Genomic DNA, 19,086 nt, shown 5'->3' with positions numbered 1-19,086 from the left:
TCCAACCAAAATAAAATAAAATCCAGGGTAGCCACTTAGCTCCCCTTGAAGTCTCTTCCTCAGTACATGAATTTTAGTCTCCCACTTGAGTTAGTTTCACTTCAGCAGTAGGCACTTCGGTTGTTCTGTCCTTCTCATTGACGCAGAGACCATTAGCACACTCCTCCTTTCCTCATAAAATCAATGCAAAAACGGAGTATTTTCTCCTCTACATTTCTGATGTTAAAGTCACTGTTCATCTCTCAGTACAATTTAGGTACTCAAACCCAAAAAATCTGAATAAGTGACACGATCCTGCAACACCAAGGAAGTTCTGGAACACATTAGCATGCCCACGTCTAAAAGCTTTCTATTGGTTTTAAAGATACTGGAGAAACTAGCTCCGAACATGCTTTCTATCCAGAGCTGTACATCTTAATCCTTCAAGACAGAGCACTAATCCTTCTACATGGTAATGTAATGGGGACTCTATTATAAATCTCTAAGTCATCAACCACTGCCCCTCAACATGACCTCTTCAGGAATACTGTTCTACTCAAGAGCTTCAGTACCATGGGGCAAGGACATGCAGAACAAAGCAAGGCCACGTTCCTCAACACGTTAATTTTATGAGTTATTAGGAAAAGAGTAAACCCCACTGAAACAGACAAGTGACAGATCAATACCCTGAGCATATACAGAAAGAACACGATTTTTAACATCACGCAAGCTACATACAGAAGATAATTGCTACCATAAAAGCTAACAATAGGAATTATAAAGAAAAAAATCCACGCGTAACAATTCACAGGTTATCAATCATTAAGTTTTGACTGAGAAGTACCTTGTGGAGGGACTGGCTGTTGGTATCCTGGCACCGGCCCATTATAAGCTCCATATTGCGCGTGAGGAACCCCTGGCAATGGCTGTCCTCCGTAGGCAGGCTGCTGGTATCCCTGATATCCAGGCTGAGGTTGCCCATAAGGAGGCCCTGTGTGAGTCTGCTGGTTTACACTCATTGTATTCACATCCCCAAACTAATCTCACCTGCAAAAAGGGGCGAAAAATGGCTTTTAGCAGACATAAAACCAAACCTGCCAACTTCTCTACTGTTTTCACATAAATGAGAGATCCTGAGACACTAGTGATGTTAAAATGTTAACAGTAATTTACTCTTGCACGGCAGTTTTTCAAGTAAGATAAATGCTTTATAAGAGCTAGAGAACAATATTCTCAGAGATTTACCAACCAGCTTACTCACTGTTCTATACTGGTTAGACTTCTGATCAACTTCTTAGAAAAAAACATTTTGTCACTCCATATCAGATATTATCAAGCTCCCTCAGACACCTTTACAAATTACTTCTGCCTCTAAAACCATCAGACCAACGAAAAACACATTACTTAGATGAAAGATTCCTTAACATAACACTCCATGAGTTCACCCTTTAGCTCTATGCTACCCTGCTTCCTTGCTATAAGACAGTATCCACACAGGCTGCTTCTTGAAGTGTTTGCAAGCATCTTGAACAGGGACAATGTAGAATTTTGAGATTGTTCAAACAGTAAATCATTTAAAGTCCTTACATACATAATTTTCAGAAACCTAGAATATTCCACAAGCAGCATGCTCATCTAAGAAAGATCTTTGAAATAGAAAAGCAGCACAGGCTAAGATGTCATTAAAGGAATTATATGAAAGTGTAAGACTGGGAACAAAACATCAGAGACAGAAGATAAGTTTCTTAGCAAAGCTATGCAAGAGATCTTAATAAATGCATTCCCAAGCCATCTACCTTTATAAAGAGAAAAATAGAAAGGACATTGGGAGACCCCAAACCAAGCAGGCAGTTCGTACAGCCATGGTACCAAGCAGACAGATAAGCCACAGGGCCCTTCAGTTGGAAAGGGCCACACAAATGAGGCCCTCCGCTGGCAGGAGATTGCCTTGCAGTCTCAAGGACATTTTTGCATCCCCTGCTCTCCTTTGGATGCTCCATGTGTTGCTGTTACCCTTCAGCTAATGCTGTCTCTGCAGTAACAGCATAAACATACCTGTGTTTGGAGAGCAATTTGATTTATCAAAAAAGACTTCAGTTTATATAAAAACACAAGCTTAAGTGAATAACTGTATTTGTCCCCAACCCCACGATGAACTTGCACATTAAAGATAAATACTAAATCTTAACACAGAGGAGACAAATACATCTGCAACAGCCATCAGGCAATTGAGGTAAATCCCAGTGAGGAATCTGCAGCTTAACACAAGCGGATAACAGACAGCCGAGCTGTTTTGCCTATTCATTGATTACAGGATGCCAACTAATGCTAAGGTTGACTTTTTACATTATCAAAAATACGATGCTTAAGTATTATTTCAACAACTGGCACAACAATTGTACACATAGGGTACTAAAGTAACTACAGACCTGTAAGAACCATCCATGTACAAATGAATTCTTTCAGGTCCACATACATTATATGAAGAGAAAACATTTACATCAAAATCATCTATTTCTTTACAGAAAACAGCTAGCGTAATACCATGCATTCGATATTTAACCTCCTAGAGCTAGTAAATACAGTAAGTCTTAATGCTAAGCATGCCAATGCTTACTCTGAAAATGAGGTATTTAACTTTACATGAAAGGAAATGAAGTTTCAGATCTGTTTTTCAAGCTGCACAGAGGCAGTGAGAAGGCTTTTGTCTAGAAAAACTTCTCTTTAATATTTAAAGGTAATTTACTGCTCAGAGTAACATATAATGCCATTTACAACAGCTTATTACAAATTTTTTATCAGCCTACCAAGTTTCTAAACACGATTACAGCAAGCAAGAGGGTCACTGCTAAAAATTCAGGTTTCCCACTCCACCTTTGACTTAGTTCTGCAGAACAGTCTAACCTGAGCAGCCACGGGGCCAGGAAATCTGGACTTTGGGACCAGCACCCTTCCCCAGCTCCCCTGAAGGTTAACCTCTTCCTCCCTGGGCAGGCAACTAGGGCCAGATTGCACTCACACACCTACCCACATCCTTCTTCTGCCCACTGCAACCAGACAAGCAGGACAGCTCCTCCTGCAAAGCTGGGGGTTAAAGAAAGGGAGAACACGGCAGAAGATTGCTCCACCTAAGCAGCTCAGAAGAGATGGGCATGTTGAGGAAGGAGGGATGCTTTCTCTTCTTCCTGCCCCTCACTATTTCTTTTTGGATTGTCTATGAGGAATTTGGCTTCCAGTCACTGTTCCTACAAACAGGTCCTTCTTCCAGGAAAAGCTGCAGGCTAAGCAGCAGCATCCTGCAGGACACCTCCTGAGCTCCAATCATTAAGACACTCTACACATCACACTTACAAAACTCTGCAGGACTCAGTGTGGATATTCCTGAACATATCTCAGGTTTGCCCAAGCAATTGCAACAGGGCTAGAACAGCTCAATATTTCATTCTATTTCTATTCTAGCAAACAACTTCTGACTTTTTTATTGTATTGTCTGCTTCTTGCTCTCTCCTCAGTATTACTGAAACCAAGAGGCAAGCTCATTTAATACAAACCTTCCAGAGAAAAACGTTTTGAGATAGACTCTATGTAAATTAGTACTAGGCAATTATCTCCTTTGTGGGGTTACAAAGTGCCCCAAATGAGAGGAAGGCAAGATACACCTCAAACCTTTAGCTGGCCACGTGACAGCAAGCACAGGCCAACCTCCACCACAACACAAGCTGACGCTTGCTCTGTAGCAGCAGAGGGTCAAAGAGGGAGCTGAAAGGAAGAGGAAGACTCGCGAATTAGCTTGGTGTTGAAACTGCGGACAAGGCTGCTTCATTTATCTTGGCTGCTCAACCTGCTCTAAATGTAAGGCTTGTGGCATGCTTGCTCATAACCGATGTGGAGTATCATGAAGGGCAGGGCCAGGAGTATCCACCTCTGAGAAGGCGGAAAAGAGTTGTCACTGAATGAATCCATTTGCCCTCTCCCCCAGCACCAGTCATTTTTATCAAACAGCTTTCATTTTGCCTGCATCCAAAACTGTGTACATAAATTAGAAGCTGGTCACTCAAGGAGATATGGGAAAAGGGAGGATTTTATGCTCTATTTCTTATGACTTGAAGAAAGGTGACAGAAAGAATAAAATACATACACCATACCGTGAGAAATGGAGAAAGAAAGCTGTCCCACCTGACAGAAGTACTGAGGACGTTCACTTGTACATGGTAACACATTACCGGAGCTAAGCCAAACGTAATATTTTAAGATGCTATCGAACATCCTATTACTGCTCACAAGGTACCATACACAAAGCTCCAATAACCAGGACTGATACTAGTGGTAAATACTATGACAAGAAGTGGATGTTACTACAAATAACTCAAATAATTCTCTTGCAGAATATACAGCCCTCACTCTGCCATTTTCTTTTATTCCTCTGTACAAAGGCAGTTGACCATGCACATTTTGGTCAAAATAGTGTCAGTGCACACAGCCAAAATTTATACTGGGATACCGTTAAATAAGACTGACAACCAAAACCGGTAAGCAGCAAACTGATGGGAGAAAAATATGCAGTAATACTGGGAATAGATCTTACACTTTTGTAATGGTTTCTGGATTCCTTAGTTTCCAAACAAAGGCTACAGTTCAGTTTTATGGCCTATTTAAGAAAAAAACAACAAGTGATTCACATGAGCGTTTCAATCAGCAAGTCTCCCCAGTCTTTGCAAACTGCAAGCTCATCTTTTTTTTTTTTTTTTTTTTGGTTTGCATTCACTTAATTCCCTTTTGAAACTGAGATGCTTAATCTCATCGGTTCTTGACTGCTTTCTAAACCAAGTGCGTACAGTGAAATTCTTTTCCTCCAGAAAGATGTTAGTCCCTTTTTCACTGGTCCCAGAGAAATAAAAGCCTTGTTAGTTTCAACTTCTAGACAGACTTGATCCTTGTTTAAAAAAAAAATAATAAAATAATAATAATAATAATAAAAAAAAGAGGATAGCACGGCCTGCTATATTTTGCTGGACCTGAAGGAAATATGCCAACTTGATTTCTGACCACAGATACTAAAACCCCTTCCAGAAGATGGGACAGAAGGGCACAGTTGGCATCTCCACAGATCAATTCAGAGTATTACCTACAGGGCTTCTAAAGCATCTAGGCTCTAACTTTCTCGGAGACAAAGCAAAGTTGCACCATTCTCAGATCACTCTCCTGAAAGACAGACATCCTTGATTTTGTTCATCAGATACGACTTTATGATGTCCTCTATAAGCACTCACAGAACACTCGACTTCTCCTCAACTTCAAGAAGCTCCTGTCTTGTTTTTCTACAGAAAAACCTGGAAAAAAAAGTTCATATCCTGGAAACCAAAGACTGGCAATTGATCTGGAAGTACCCAGGCCGTTACAGCAGCATGCACTCCATACGTTTGTCCAAAACAACCCAAGTGACACTACTGGAATTGACTCTCTGAGCCAACTACATGTGTTTTGACAGCTCAGAAGAGGTGTAAGACATCTAGTTTTAAAAATAAGACTTTACAATTTAATGTCACCAGTGAAAGTCCAGAAGCCTCAGTATTTTCACCAAAGACTTTCAGGAAAACTAAAGAGAGTAGCTGCTAGAACCTCACTGATTCAACAAGTTCTGGTACAGAATTTTGGAGGCCAGTCCTTCGTGGACTGTTTTGAAAAGGTCTTTCAAACTACCATTCACTTCTGAGGTATGATCATTCCATGTTCTTCTAAGTAAGAGCCACCTTAAACCCTATTTTGTTAGATTGTTTCATCATCTTGGGCAAGGTCCAAGACAACATTTAAGTTACAAGAGTGCAGAAGTAGCTAAATATGGAATTTAAAAGTCTTAGTCTTTACCCGACTTTAAGCCTACCACTATTTCCAATCCCTATCATCATCAAGTCAAAAAAAAAAAAAAAAAAAGATAAAACTTATTGAAGTTGAATGGTAGGACTGATTTACACCTCTACCTCTGGAATAAAGCCTTAAAAAAAAAAAAAAATCACAATCAGTCACTGGCATTGCTCCTGAAAAGCAGTCCTGTAGGGGCAAAAGTCATTGGAAATAACACCTCAAAAAAAAGACGGTGAAAGATTTATCTCCTTCCTTAGCTTTAACTCCATGTACACATTACGATGTGTGAAGTCATCTGACTCACTTTGGTGAACTCTGCACAAGTATAATTGATTAGGAAAAGCTGAAAGTTATTTAAAGTGTATAGAAGAGGCCAGAAGGAAGAACAAACAGGTAAATAACTAGTAAGGCCGAAGGCTTATAATGGTGCACAATCTTTCTGCACATACATTGTAACACTGCCCATTTTTCACCTAAAGCATCTATACTCTGACTTCCTCTATGCAAACATGCATTACGCAATTCCCATCACTCGCAGGAAACCAGAAAGTCTCACAATTAGCCTTTCCCGGTGCATGACTGCCCGGCTCATAGTTTAATGATTTCTGTGCTAACAATGAACCTCACTGAACACAAAACAAGCTTTCTCTTCGTAACTCATTGCTGATGAAGATCAAACCTAAATAACAAGAAACATCCACCTTGTCTGTTCTGTGAGACTTTGTTGGTGATTATTTTCAGTCGTTCTTTGTACTTTGCCCTTCCTCAGCCAACTATCAATTCTTTCTTGGATTTTTGACCCTTCTGATAATAAATGTTACAGGAAGAAAATTTAGTCCTACAGTAAGTAGCAGAAGTAAACACTCAAAAAGGCACAAGCATTGAACAACTCATTAAAGAAATAATCCTCTAGACATCTGCTCTCTGCCAGTATTCAGCTTTTAGCCACGACATTAGAACCTGTAGTGTCTGTCCCAGCAAATTAAAAAGCAGTATTGCCTTCATCACCTTCCACTTCCCACTGTCTATAGCAAGAGAGGATTCTTCTGTGTGGTGCAGCTTTAAGCAGAAAGGGGCAGTTCCAGGAGTGGGAACCTCTCCCACACAAAAATGGAGAGAGATGCTTGTACTTCTGCTGACAGTGTACAGCAAGTCTCCTCTAAGGGCGAGTTTTAGGCCAAATGTATTTCTAACAATCCCATAGCCAGAACACCTATTCTGTGACAAGGGAAAAGAAAAAAACAAAATACGTCAACCCCAAAGATCTGCAGATCCACTCTGAACAACTCCACATTACTGAAGGCTAAGGCCTAAGACAGCACCTGCAACAAGCCACCTCGCTCTAGGGATGGGACTTGACACGGCACGTAAACGAAGCCTGGCCTTGTGCGTTGTATGTCAGATGGCTGCTTCTCCCCTTTAATGTTTCCCCTAAACTTTTAGTGCAGTTTACTACGGAACCCTGTGACAGAAAGAAACTAGAACTGTTTGCTATGAAGCTACCACGTTGACAGCTGAAAATCAATGCTGTGCACCAAACTGAAAATCTCTGTTCTTCACGTTATCACATAAAAAACGTTACCAACCCTGGCGGGTGCCCGCGATGTGGGTGCAAGCAGCCCGCCCGTGCCCCTGCCGCAGCGCGGGGCAGCTCAGGCAGGGCTCTGGGCACGGCGCGGAGCTGCCAGCGGAGCCCTGCGGGTGCGGAGCGGGCCCGCCGCACGCACACGGCGGATGCGGAGCTGCGGCCCGGGACCGGGGGAGCCGAGCCCTCCCCGCACCCCCAGCCCGGGCCAAGCCGCAGCCGCACGGCGGCGGCCCGCAGCAGCCCGCCCCGGCCCGAGGCCCCGCCGGGCCGCCTCCCTCTCCCTTCCCTTCCCTTCGCCTCCCGCAGGCCGCCGAGCTCCGTCCCCGCGCCGCAGGGGCCCCTCAGCGCCGTGAGGGAGCGCGGGGCCCCCGCGGGAGCGCGGCGGGGCCGGGCGGGGCCGTGCGCGGAGGCAGCGCGGGGACAGAGCGGGCCCCACGCAGCGCCCCGCAGGCCCCGGCCCCGCAGCGGGGAGCTGCGGCCGCGCCTCAGGGCGCCCCCGCGGCCCCCCCCCGCCCGCCAGCCCCCCGCTCACCGCCGCTGCCGGTACCGGGGCCGCTGCCGGTGCTGGGCCCGCTTCCGGCCGCCGGCCCCGCCGCCCGCCGCCTGCCACGTCCGCACTCCCCGCCAACCCCCGGCCGCCGCCGCGCCCCGCCCGCCAGGGCCCGGATGCCGCGCACGCGCGCCGGCGCCGGCGGCGCGCAGGCGCGCGCCCCGCCCGCGGGCACGGCGCTGACGTCACGGCGGACGCCGGGGCCCGGGGAGCGCCCCGCGATGGCGGCGGGCGGGGGGCAGCGGGGGGCGGGGATGGAGCCGGGCCCGGAGCCGCTCCCCGGGCCGCGGGGCCGCGGAGCCGCGGAGAAGCCCCCAGCGGGCGGCGAGCCCCCGGCCGCCTGCCCCCGTCCGGCCTCGGGGCGGGTGCTGGCGCCTGGAGCCGCGGAGAGGTGTCCCCGCGGGGCTGTGCCGGGGGACGGGGACACGAAGCGGTCGCCGAGCGGCCCCGTCCCGCCCCGCAGGTCAGGGCCGAGCTATTTTGAGCCCCGCTGCCGCGCTGGGGCCGCGGGCTCGGGCTGAGATTGACGGCACACGTGTGCGGGACGGCGCTGGCCGCGGCCCAGCAGCAGCATCGGGTGTCCCGGCGGGGCGGGGCGGGACCCTGCGGGGTGCGGAGCTGAAGGAAGCAGCGAGGAGAGGGGCTCGGGGGCACCGTGGGGAGGATGGGACGGGGCGATGCTGCCCGCTGAGAGCCGCGCTCTGCCGGCGCTGGGGAGGTGAAGGACCCGCGGCACAGGAGCCATGGGAGCCGAGGAAGAAATGGTGATCACGCTGTCTGGAGGCGCCCCCTGGGGCTTCCGCCTGCAAGGGGGCTCTGAGCAGAGAAAGCCCCTCCAGGTGTCCAAGGTAGGACCGCAGGGTGTGCTCAGGGCAGGGTGTGCTCAGGGCAGGTGGCTGTGCCCAGCCGGGCAGCTCCTTGCTGTGCCAGAGCTCTGAAAGGGGAAAAAGGGGCAGTGGGCAGGCAGGGAGTGGGGTGGGATGCGGGTCCAGAAACGGTGCTACCGAGGCAGAAATAGAGAAGCGCCAGGGGAAGATCTGCCTGCTTTCGCAGGGCAGGTGGGATAGCGCACACAGTTTGCACACAGCCTGTGCAATGCCCCCAGTTGTCTGCAGAGACAGAACAGCAGCCACAACCCCGGGAAAGGGCTCGCGTTCACATACGGAGGCTTCGGTGTTTGGGTAAGGCATCCAACAAAGTCAAAACCAACTGAAGTGAACGCAACAGAAGCTGTATTTCAATGACACTGTCTCTAACACTTCATTATTTTCCAGCTTTCAAAATAGCTGTGCTTTTCTTAGGGGCTCGTACATTGCCGGAGCTTTCTCAATACGGTCTGAAGTATTTTTGATGCTCTAAGCAGCAAATATGGGTTCACAGTCAAGGACGGAAGGAAAACGGTTCTTTGGAAGAGTTGAAATAATAAAAAGGAACAAATACAAACTTTGCGTTGCACTAATTTTGATTAACAGCTGTCCCTGTTTTCTTTACATAAAGATGACTGAGTAGGTAAAAAATTAAGAAAAAAAAAGGTCCTCTGTTTATTAAGCTCCTAACAGCTGCATTAGCTTTGACACAATGATATCTTGGGATGTCTCGCTGGAAGGCACCCAGCAGAAGGCATGAAAAAATGCTTTGCCCAACCCTTTCTGTTTCCTTAAGTAGATTGTGGGTCTGACAGAGAATTTTAAAATGAAGTGTTCTGTGCCCCCAGGTCAAGGAGTGTAACTGTAACTTCTAACAAATTGTTTGAAACCCCACAGCTTGGCCCTGAAATAGGCATTTCTTACATAAATAAAGATTATCTGTAGGAAAACTAACATATTCAGAAAGCTTCAGGTGCTGAAGAGAAGGAATACCCTTGAAACAGGTATCTGGAATCGGTGGTTATTAGCAAAATGGGCTTTTCATTGGCCACATAAATTTTGCAGAATGGTTTTGACTCATTGTTTTCCTTCAATAGTCAAGCAACTGGAATTGGAAGAGGAAGGAGGTACTGAGTATCTTGTAAAGATTACTTGGGGAAGAACAGCAGCAAGAACTAGCCAGTGCTCAGACCAAGTTGCACCTTAAGGTGCCTGGAATATTGCTCCAGGATTAGTGGCACTTCCAGAAAGATATTAACTAAAACTAGCTTTCATCCCAAACTTGGTCTTGTACCTTAAGTCTAACAATGCAAATATATAAATGTATTTTCAATCTGAGGAAAAAAAAAAGGGAAATATAATTGATATAAATCCATTTGAGCATAAATCATTCTTCATGTAGGACTGCTTTTACGATTATTGTTTGGGGCTATAATTAACCTGAATTTACTGGCATCCCAGTGACCATAAACACTCGCTGTTGTAGAGACAACACTGTTTAGTCAGTCTCCAAAGAAAGGCTTTATGGATCCTTACTGGGAACCTAGTAAGGTCCTATCTGAATTTAGAATGCTTAGAAGAGAATAAACCCCCAGAATTCAGGGAGTAGCCTGACTCCTCTGTTACCAGGCAGAGAGCAGAAGTTTGAATCTCAGGTTTTGGCTCTTTGAGTTGAAAGATCAACTCCTTATTCTGCTGCAGTTAGGATTCTGCTATTGACACCTGTAGGATGAAGCCTGGGCCAAAATGTTGACTGCAAAGCATCCCCCAAACCTCTAACATCATTAGCAGCGTCTGGATCTTCTGGGAGCCAAAGATGGGAATGGTCCCAGCACTAAGGAATCCTGACCAGGGACTGTGGCCGTATGGTACCACACAGAGAAAGAGGGCGGTGTTGTGTTTGTTAGAGCTGGGACCCTTGAGTTGTGGATGTGCAGTTTGCTTTGCTCAGCCTCCATTCCATGGTATCAGAGCCACTGCACAGCACTGGGACATGGTCAGAGGGAGGTGTCACTGAGACTGAGCCTGCCTCGCAGAGGTAAGGTCAAATAACAGAGTGTTTGTTAGCATGGTGAAGAACATGTTGTGCGTGCATGGAAAGACAGATTAGATAAATGAGAAGGGTCGATTAGTAAGCTAGTTGCTGTCAAAGAAAGGACTCTTGGGGAGAAAGAGAAGTTCTAAGCCAGGAAAACTTTGTCTTAGCAGAACAGAAATTGTTACTAGTGCTTTGGTTCTTAGAGCAAAATCTATTTGGACAGGATGGGGAAGAACAGAACAGGAACTTGGATAAAACTGTAGAAAATACGAAAGAAGATACAGACACAAATATCCTGGAGGTATCAGGAAACACTTGAGTGAATACAGTTGGGTGTCTCTGGGGATTCCAGTGCTGTCATTTTAGGCAATTTCAACTTCTAGACTAGAAAAGTCATAGGAGTAGCACAAAGGAAAAATGCTTACCCTTGGATGTTGAATCAAATTGTTTCCCTATACCATTCTGGCTGAAGAAGAGCTAAGCAGATAAAAAAACTTATTTGAGCCCAATGAGTGGAAATGAATCAGGTATAACAAGTTATATAGAAACGGTTTGCACTGTAGTTATGTAGAAATGCTGGAATTGCTATACCAGATGAGGTTAATGGGCAGTCCACCTCCTGCTTCCTGTCTCCTTTGTGTTTCTTGCAACACAGGTGTGTCAGAGGAAACTCTAACCTTCAGCAATGCACCTCATTTTCTAGTAACGCAATGCGGAGGAAAATTCTTTCACCCCCCAGCTGATTATCAGCATGCTCTATGAAGTACATGAGAATTGCCAGTCCTGGTATTTGAGCCTATACATAAACAGATAATTCTTTGTGAACAGCTAGTGTTACCTGTCTGATTAAATCTCAACTGTTTCCCAATGAAGATTCAATAACATCATGCAGTCAGACATTCCGAAGACTAAATGTTGCACAAAGTAGGATTTCCCGTTTTGAGTCACTCTTTGTTGTATTACAAATCCATGGAGAACTCATTACCTTAAATGATCATTTTACACAGTCACAGTTCCTCTTGCCTTTCTTCTTTCTAATGTTTATATCATCATCTTGTTATTGTTTTTCCATGTGGAAGATTATTATCAATCTGATTGATAGCAATCAAATGATCAATCACTTTAATTCCTGTTCTTGATATCTGTTATTTCTGAAAACTCTTTAAGCCTGTTCTTTCCCTTCTCTTCCCTTCCCTTCCCTTCCCTCCTCCCTCCCAGCGGGTATTGACAAAAAAGCTCAAATTTAAATAACATAAGCAAGATTGAAATGCTAATATTATTTTCTACTGATTACATGGTTCCAGATCTGTAACTGCGTATGTCTTTCCTTTTGTGTTAAACTCTCCTACAAAAGCACACGCTGAATGTTTTGTTCCACCCTAACAATCATTTGCAGTGTCTGTGTGCTAAAAAATGTCTGATGTGTATATGAAGGATTGGTGGTACCATAACAGTTCAGTCTCGTAAAAACAGATGTGGTAGGAGTAGAGGGTGAGGCAAAAGAAGAAGCAAAAGAGAATTTATTAGTGCTGGGGAACCCTCCATGGAAAAGAGTAGATGATTTTTAAATTAGAGTTATATTAAAATATCAACTTGGTAATGAGTAAGCTGAAAAAACAACAGACATTGATATGCTCAGCAGGCAGATACACAGCAGGATAAAAGATCAACAGAGGACATGAATAATTCTGCAGAAATTAGGAAGGGTTGAAATACGGGGAACTAGAGAAACAAATGAAGGGAAAATATAAGATTAAAGAACCCAAAAAGGAAAACAAAACCTCTGTTCTGTTCTTACTTACAGCATTGTCCTTATAACTGAAATCAGTTGAACTACTGTGCTTTCACATTTAGCTTATTTGTAACAAATCTTTTAACTCTTACCCAGTGAAGCAGATAAAGGATAATGAGAATTCACGCTACCCCTTACCAAACCAAAGGTGACTTTGTGTAGCTCAGCGGCTGTGTGGTAGCAACACAACAACACAGCAACACGACACAACAGATCTTTGGCCAGAAACAGTCAGCAGGGAAGAGAAAATAAGCTCAGAAGTAAGAAACAAAAAGTGTCCGTAGATGGTAAGATTTTTATTTTAGAAAGGCTGAGGAAAAAGCACATTTTCCTGAAATGCACAGCACACCTTGCAAGGGGAAGCTTTCATGATGAGAAGGTTCACCCACTCTGAAAAGGGCGTACAGTAATGGAGAATAATGCCACCAGGTCCTGGAGGATTTCTTTGCACTAACGGTATGTGCATCAAATGCACTTGAAACTAAATAAAATGTGAAATAGCTAGTCTGAGAAAAGTCATAAGATAGGACATAAGCATTAAATCCATCATCAGCCAAAGCAGAAACATAACATGGAGCTGTATTAGGGAAATCAGTTTTAGGATCAACAGGGGTAGCTTTAAGATGGTACAAGTACATGTACTGCCTTTAGGGAGTTTTCTACAGAACAAGATTTATTCCATTAGAGGGAAACCCAGTTAATTACTATAAAAAGCAGCACGGAAGACACTTGTACCTCCAGCTTAGTCTGGTCCACAAGTACTACTGAAGAAATTAGTGGAAACCGGAAGCTTTCCAAGAGGTACTGATGGTAGAGGAGAGAGATCTGGGCATGTTAGTGCATCACAAGAGGATAACGAGCCAGCAAAATGATGCTTTTCTGAAAAAAAGGCAAACGAGTGAGCCTCAGCTGAGCTACATGTAACCAAAACAGGAAGGCATTGATGTTGCTGTCTGATGTACAAGTGAGAATTCACTGGAATTACCACACCTGTGGAGCCGGCCACTTTGAAAAAAATTAATTTCAGGTAGAGCAGCTATAGAAAAGGACAGGAGAGAAGGCTTCTTTCATCTAGCACAAAGGTTGAGAGATATGATTGCTGTCTACAAATAGATGTTGGGCAAACACCAGCAGCACTGTTCAAATATAGGACAGCATTGTCAACGATCAAGCGTGCACAGAGAGACCAGCGGTAACTAACCAGGGAGGCTCAGCAACAACTTTCCAATCCAGGCAAACAACTAAAAACCTCTTAAAATCAGGTTATGAGCTGGAGCAAACAGCCTGGCATGTGAAACAACAGAGGATTGGCCCTTTTAACTCAGGAGGCTCCTTTCAGTTCCCACTTCTGCACAAAAAACTCTGCAGCAGTGGAGTGAATCGTTAGGGGAAGCAGTGGCCACAGGACTGGATAGCTGTTAAAAGCAACAACTGTTTTCTTGTTTAAGAGCAGTTCATCACAACCTCCTTTTGACGTCTTTCTTACCTATCTCTACTTTCCTGTGTGTTTCTCTGCTGCAAATCCTCTGTCTCTACTGTCTCCTCTGCCAGACACAGAGAGCCCTGCTGCCATATGCTGTGCCACTGCTCCCTGTGACGCACGGCCTGGCTGCTGTGTCCTGTTCGCCTTTGCTCGTGTGACATTATTCCTGCTGAAGGCTGCCAGCTCCATCCCAAATAGGGCTGACAGCTTGCAGACCCACAAGCACTCTCTCTGCCTCTCCTCCGTACAGTGAAAGGTGGACAGGCAGGTCTGTACCTGATCCCTCAGTCACTGAACGTCACATCCAGGAAGGTGTGGAAGGTGTGCCTGGCAGCCTTGCCTATAGCAGTCACTAATGCTGGCTTTGGAGGGCTGCGTACGGCTGGCAGTGCTGTGGAAGGAGTTACTCAGGCAGTTTTGGGAGTGCTCCTGGACATGTTTTATGGCCTGTCAGTGCCTAGACAGGTGCCACCACTGGCTGCCAGTGAAGGAGAGCTGGCTGCAGTGCTGGTGGGACTTTCAGAGGAGCCTGGCAGTCACCGTGTGCCCGAAGGACACAGGGCTCCAGGGCTGCTCTGCCGCTGAGGAGCTGCAAGCTCAGTGCAGCGCTGGGACAGCAGTGAGCGAGGTGCAGAGCTTGGAAGGAGAGCTCTGCCCTTCCCAGCAGGGATGAGGGGATAGGACCTCCAAGATAGTGTCCTGGTTTCAGTTAGAACAGAATAGGAAGATGGCCTGAAGAGAAAACCATGTTATTGCAGCTGCAAATCACCATCACTGATTTGTACATGTATCATCCAAGGATCTGATTCACAACTACCTCTGTATCACCAGGGGCTTGGAGCTACCTGCAAAGAAGTAGCATTACACAAGCACTCCCTTTCAAACAAGCACGGAGAGCAGGCTGTGTGGATGGCAGGGATCACTGGTTATGCCATTCCCTACAAACTGTCTTTACTGTGGAGTACAGGATTGTGGTTTAGACCAAAAAGAGCTTTTATTCAGTGAAATGACACAGGGAATGCTAAGTGGCAGTATCTACTTATTTTAAAACAAGACTAGAAGGACTTCATAAATTCATTAACTTCACCCTAATGTAGGGTACTAGATGTATCTTTTTCCCTCCAGAACACTAACTGAAAGATTGCTTTCCAGTCTGACTGGGAAGCCTGTGATAGTTAGAAAACAATTAGGAACTGAATTTTAGTCTACGCTTGCTCTCAGCTAATCTTTAACCCTTGGTTTAGTACTCCTCTCTCACTCCTCAAGCCATTTCACTCTGTTAAATCTTTTCTTTTCTCTGCCTACCTTCATGTTCCAAAAGGCATGATGAAGTCACGCCTATGAAAAAATGGGATGTTATCTTCTGGCCCTCCACACATTACTGTCCTGAATAATTTCTCCTCTGCCATGTGACCACAGCTGTGCTGCCTCATGCCTTTTGCTTTCACAGCTCATCTAAGACTTCTGCTTGAAGGACACTGTGACAAAAGCTTCCACTGTCCTCCTTGCAGAGATGAAGAGGCTGGGCAGTTCTGTCCTTGCATCCTATTTATGCTGTAGCAGGCAGGAACAATGTCTGTCAGATGACTGTCAGCAGCTGTGGGGAAACCACACGAGCTACACCTGTATGTGGTGCATTAAATGTGCCTGGGACGCCACTGGCACAGAGGCTGGCTGGTACAGCATGGGGCAATGCTCAGCAGTTAAAAACTCTTCTTCTCAGCTGAATGGGGTGGCTACATGCAAGTTACCTGTGGGCAATGCCCTGTTCTAGCTCCCAGGCTGTGCCTGGGAATTGTTCAGGAGAGCACTATCTGGCCAGAGCATAAGGTAGGACCAGGACCATTTCAATGGTTTGACACTAACAGATGCTTTGCTGGCATTATTCAGCCTGCTACTGGTATGTTGCTGTGCCAAAGTCTCTCTGAATCTGTCAGGTGAAAGGGCTGCTTGTCTAATCCCTTCCTGTCCTGGCTGGTCCTGTCCTGGCCACAGAGCTGCAGAAGCATGGTGCTCATCCGTCTCAGACAATTTCAGAGAGGCTCTATTAAGGTTAATGAGTGCTGTCATTTGGTGTGGTAGCCCACACTTGAAAATACGATGAATGTTGTGTACAATAACTTCTTACAGACATGAGTTTTGACCAGGATTGTATCTGAATTCTATCAAAGTAATAGCAGGTATGTCATCAAGTTGCTCCTACCTAAGTGTAATGCTTTGGAGGCATACACGTATTATACTTGAGACTGCAGCTGTTCAACAATAGATTGTAACTAAAAGTCCTCTGTTCTGAGTAAGGGTTTTATTCGAAGTTTGTTAATCCTCACTGCACAGCACCAGCGCACAGCACTAAGGTTGAGAGCATCTTGTTCTGGAGGACTGGAGCCATCTCTCTGGATGACTCTGCCCTGTGTTCAAGGCCCTCTCACTCCTGTCCCAGCTCAGTGCCTGACACTGTAAAATGTTGGTAGCTGGATTTGCTTGTGAACACTTAATTCCCTTATGTTTCAATCCTAATATCTTTTACGTCATGAAGAGGAAGATTGAACATCTAGAAAGAGATCTACATGAAATAGGTGAGCATGTTTCTTCTGAACACTCCCATCTCTTGTCCCAGCAGCTAGACATGGGCACCAGGACTCTTGCTTTCTGGCATACCTATCTGTTCCTTCTGAATCCTTGCTTCATACAAAAAAAAAAAACTTGATATCCTGCTGGTTCAGTCTGTTGAAAGCAAAATGCTTACCAAATACTTTTAGTATCTCTTGTAGTACATGTGGCATTATTCTTTGTCAGTGGTATAACACTTTACTCACTTCTCAGCTACTCTTCTATCAAGTAGCAAAAGGCCATGGAGATAAAGCCTCTTTTTGTCTACCTGCAGTCAACTCTGGCGAGGCATTTGTTCCCAACAGCAAGCTCCATGCTAAACTTTGCTTAGAAAAAGAAGGTAGATTGGGGTTGTTTTCTGGTTTTCTCCCTGGTAATAGCAGCACAAAATATATTTTTAAGGTGCTTGGTTTCAACAGACAGGCAAAACCAACAGCACCTGCTTGCCTGTGTTTGTTTTGCATCAGTTGTACCCACCGGTACAAATCAGAATTAGGCCTGGTGCACTGAAGATGTCTTCTCCGCCCAGCACTGGGATAGCTATATCCCTCTCACCAGTGCACTCACTCTGGGTGGTAACAGAGTAGAGGAGTCTTGTACACACTCAGTGGATTGTCTAGCACCAGCATCCTCTGCCACCACCAGGTTTCATCTCCAAACCCCTTGCCCAGAAACCATCCAATCTGTCCTTGTGCTCAAGATACAGCAAAACAGGGTGGTAAAAGAAAGGTATTTGTTTATTATTCCAGAAAACGTCTGTTCTCTCCCTTCTTTCTCTAGTTAAACACCTTCTGCTTAAGCTTCACTGTGGATGACCTTTGAAGTAGGTCTGCAGGGACACTGGACCTGCTTTACCAAGACGCAATGCAGTGGCACCTCTTAAACTGGAACAAGGTGTTAGGGCAGAAGTTATTGGAACAAAATGAAGATGTGTAATTGTAACGGTTAGTGTAATTATAATAGGTTAGAGTAAATATTCTCCTCGAATAAAAATACAGCAGTAACACAAAGATGTGATGCTACTTGCATCCCTAACAGGCAAGGCATAGAAATAGCATCTTACTGGATCTTTATGTTCAGATGGGCAGCTGAGAGAAACAAATTTAAGAGTCAGAGCAAGTGACTGTTGAAAACCTTTCTGATATCCAGGCACCTGTCATTTACAGTTCACAGTGCGAGTGTTTTCTCCGAGGTCACACAAAAACTCCTCCAGGCCTCCTGGATGCCAGTCTAGTGCTTTAACCACAAGGGTGTTTTTTCCTTGCACAAATAAAGATTCGGCCCTGGCCCTGTAGGAAAACCAAACTGTTCCAGTAACCAAAATGATGTCAAGACAGATGTGCTGAGAGAAGAGATGGAGGGTTTTTGCTTCTTCTCTTGCAGCTATAAGTTGCTGGGGTTGTGGTTCAGCTGAGCAGGAAGTGCTGGGAGGAGCAGCCCCTGATGTTGCTTGGCTCTTCAGATCTTGCCTGAGTTCATTGCCCCTTGGTAATGCTCTGTATTGCTTCATACTACAACAAGGCAGCTCTTACCCCTCATTGGGGGCCCTGTGACACGACTACATTTCACTTCAGACTGGAAATAAAATGTAAATGCTGCTGAATTGCCATGGGGTGCAACTACTCCACTGTAGCTGCTGAGGGAAAGGGGGCAGCTATACAACTTGAGATGCAATCAGAGAGGGGAAGGAAAAAGACCACTTGTAGTCAACATCCAACTCTTAATTGGCCTGAGCTTGCTCAGTTGCTGCTGGGCAGATTTTAGGACAATGTAATTTGTCTTCCTGCTGTACAGATTGAGCTCTGCTGATGAGGGAGGTGTTGAGTGCCTTGGGGAGGCAAGGGCAAAGATGGCACGTACCTGTTAGAGCTGATTCCTGAAAGGCACTGTGAACCACTTCTGATTACCCACAGCATCTTTCCTTTTTTTATGAGGAAGGGGTTGTGGCCAGCAGGGACGGTGGTTGCAGAGTTTCAGGACAGGTTCTCTGGGCTGTACTCAGGCAAGATGGGAAGCCACTGAGTTACTATCAGGACTACTCTATTCTTAGCATCCCAGCGTGTGTTCACCCCCCACATACCACTACCTAAATATAGTCCATACTGAAGGACAGATGCTGCCGAGTTGCATCTGACCCCCTCCTCCCTTGCATTCCCGAAAGCTAGGCTGAATTCGCCCAAAACACGTCCAGTGAGCAGCGTGTCCTTTTGTCTCCTCAGGGCTGTGCTGAGAAAATTCTGCTAGAATCTCACCCCAGTCCTGGCCTTCCCAGCCTCTCCCAGCACTGGCCTTCCCTTCAACACCTTTTCTTCTTACTT

General features: G+C 45.6%; 2 protein-coding genes across 2 annotated transcripts in view; one reads left to right on the top strand and one right to left on the bottom strand.

Annotated features, from left to right (window-relative positions):
* SEC24C (SEC24 homolog C, COPII coat complex component) overlaps nucleotides 1-8,189 on the bottom strand; it is a 34,808-nt gene extending 26,619 nt beyond the window's left edge. Inside the window, exons 1-2 of the mRNA XM_082764932.1 lie at nucleotides 7,962-8,189; nucleotides 824-1,026 (exon numbers count right to left, since the gene is read on the bottom strand). Of these exons, the coding sequence (XP_082621058.1) occupies nucleotides 824-998 (175 nt within the window). The 5' untranslated portion in view covers nucleotides 999-1,026; nucleotides 7,962-8,189. The remainder of the gene's footprint in view (nucleotides 1-823; nucleotides 1,027-7,961) is intronic.
* Nucleotides 8,190-8,600: 411 nt separating this feature from the next.
* SYNPO2L (synaptopodin 2 like) overlaps nucleotides 8,601-19,086 on the top strand; it is a 36,064-nt gene continuing 25,578 nt past the window's right edge. Inside the window, exon 1 of the mRNA XM_082764931.1 lies at nucleotides 8,601-8,827. Coding sequence (XP_082621057.1) covers nucleotides 8,723-8,827 — 105 coding nt within the window. The 5' untranslated portion in view covers nucleotides 8,601-8,722. The remainder of the gene's footprint in view (nucleotides 8,828-19,086) is intronic.

The sequence above is a fragment of the Aythya marila genome (genome assembly GCF_965140915.1).
Source record: "Aythya marila genome assembly, chromosome: 7".
Classification (NCBI taxonomy): domain Eukaryota; kingdom Metazoa; phylum Chordata; class Aves; order Anseriformes; family Anatidae; genus Aythya; species Aythya marila.
The sequence above is the reverse complement of the archived record's forward strand: the minus strand, read 5'-3'. Positions and strand labels throughout refer to the sequence as shown.